We start from the raw sequence: 2,399 nt of genomic DNA, 5'->3' as shown, positions 1-2,399 counted from the left end.
TTTTTCTTCACTTTTTTTTTTTTTTTTTTTTTTAATTTTAATCGCGACGAAGAGTGTTGATATTTCTGTGATACTGGTGCCGCGAGTGATGGTTAACGACCTCGCTTAGTGGTGATATCGACAGTGTAGTGGTGAGAAAAGCTTTCTTGGTGCACGAGGGTAGTGTCCGCACGAAGGGAACGAGAGGGAGAAAGAGAGAGAAGAACATCTCTCGCGTGCACGGGTGACTCTCAATTCATTACCACGGATCTCCCTCGGCAATTCGACGCCGCGCCCACTCTCGATGAGAGGAGGCACATGTCCATTGCTGCCGCTGAAAATGCAGGGTGAGTCTTTCACAGATCCATTTGTCTTGGTTACAATTATCATTTGTCGTGCGAGCCTTCACGGCGCCCGACAAGATTAAATCGGGCAGTTTGAGAACAATGTGAGGCAATAATTTTTGGAGAACGAGGCAGTTAATGTCTCGGGAATATGTTGCACGTAGACTTTCCAGTGCGAAGACGATAAATAAGTTCACATAACACCTGTAGCGGAATTTAAATCAAACTGTTTAAAAACAATATTTTTTTTTTTAAATATTATATAATATCAATATAATATTTTGTGATAAAATTTTAGTTAAAAAACTTTGACAAAATATTAAAATTTGAAACTTTGCAGAGTTACAATTATTGAAGAAAAATAATAATTGTTTAAATATAAAGCGTGTAAAAAATTTATTGTTGTATAAAAAATTATATTTCATACATTTTTCGGGTAAACTCTTTATTTATAATGAAACAGTTTCTGGCAGTTATAAAAAGTGACTTATTACTGTTTCGTGAACTATTTTAACTAACTGATAATGCTTGCAAATTGCCCGATTTAATTATAGCGTCCGGTTACGGCTTTGATTAATTCAAGAGCGATTAAATCCAATTTTTATAAGCTCACGTTTAACGAAGAACATATATGTGCCCCAATTTTAGATACAAGTCGTTGAACGTCTTATAAGTTAGCGGAACAGAATGAGCAGAATCAATTTTAATTAATATTTTTATTTGTTGGCAACTTTTTAGCAACAAATGAGCAACAAATAAAAATATTAATTAGAATTGATTCTGCTCATTTTGTTCCGCTAACTTATAAGACGTAGTCGTTGAATGAAAAATTTCGAATCGAAAATGCCTGCCAATTGCTCTTTACATACGTAACTCGTATATACGTTGCTCTTTATATACAATCGAATATGTTTCTAATCGAATATAAATTCATAGAGAAATTGGGTCTAATTGGATTTAATCGTTTACACAGTACTTCAAATAGCCACTGTTGAACATGTTATTAATGAAGACTTGACATAGAAATTCTACAAGTGCCAAAAATAAAAAGTCTCGAGATACAAAAAAAAAATCTCGTTTGTCAAAAATAATATTTTATCTATTTAAGGGAAAAAGCATGAAAAAGATAGATGTTTTATATCTCCTAAATTTTTATAATTTACATTAAAATTTACAGACTTTATTTTACACTTGACACTTTCTTCAAAATCTTTTCTAATAAAAAAATATTTTTTTATTAGAGAGTATGCCTTACACATACATAGATTCTTCTTCCATAAGAAATGTAAATATACGGCAGTAAATATGTGCAGTTCTTTTACGTCAAATCTTCAAACGTTTCGTGCTCGAAAATACGTTTCCGTCCCGTTATTCGAGAATCCGATTTAAGTTACATCTATCGAAATTGGGGTATCGATATTCCTATCGTTCCGCGAAATGTCAAGCGGTGTAAATTAGGATGGAGATTGGCATTTATAAGTTCCCCCTTATAGACAGACGTTCATTGTTCGACGCTCCGCAGGTTATTAGGATGTTTTAGTTATTTAGGGTAATGTCCTGACCGGGTTACCGGTCGGCGGGTTTAATACCATGCTGGAACTACGTCAGAGATGCCAATGACGTCACGCTATCGGCTCTTAATTTCCAGAATTGCGACGCGTGCGCCGTTGCAGCTCGATCGTCGAGCTTGACCGTAGGTCGAAAACGAGAAATTAGGTAACGTTTATAATAAACCAGGTGAATTATATGTCAGCATGTGAATAACCAGAAGTAGGACAATTTTGTCTGTGCTCTTTTAACTAACTTAAAATTCGTAAATTGTTTCGTAACATGGTTCACATACGGAGAAATTTAGGGCAATCTACGATAATTTTAATATAATAGAAATTAAAAATAAACTCGGAGTGCTCGACTTGTCGCGATTCCACGTGTGCGCCCAATATGGCGCGTGGAGTGATCGAGGAAAGGATGTGCACTTGACTTGGCCGTTATATTTAGGTTTAAGGAGAGAGGGAAGAGAGTAGATCCTTTGATAGAGCGCCGAGAGATCCCCCTCTTGCCGGTTGCTCCTTTTTC

At 35.6% G+C, this 2,399-nt stretch overlaps 1 protein-coding gene across 1 annotated transcript in view; it reads left to right on the top strand.

Moving 5' to 3' along the window:
- The first annotated feature begins 6 nt into the window (after positions 1-6).
- The window catches only part of LOC115241833 (nuclear receptor coactivator 2-like), a 143,490-nt gene continuing 141,097 nt past the window's right edge, over positions 7-2,399 (top strand). The window contains exon 1 of the mRNA XM_029817772.1: positions 7-326. Within this exon, the coding sequence (XP_029673632.1) occupies positions 298-326 (29 nt within the window). The 5' untranslated portion in view covers positions 7-297. The remainder of the gene's footprint in view (positions 327-2,399) is intronic.

Source organism: Formica exsecta, unplaced genomic scaffold (assembly GCF_003651465.1).
Source record: "Formica exsecta isolate Colony F162 unplaced genomic scaffold, ASM365146v1 scaffold512, whole genome shotgun sequence".
Classification (NCBI taxonomy): domain Eukaryota; kingdom Metazoa; phylum Arthropoda; class Insecta; order Hymenoptera; family Formicidae; genus Formica; species Formica exsecta.
Note: the sequence above shows the minus strand (reverse complement) of the source record. Positions and strands in the feature narration are given on the sequence as shown.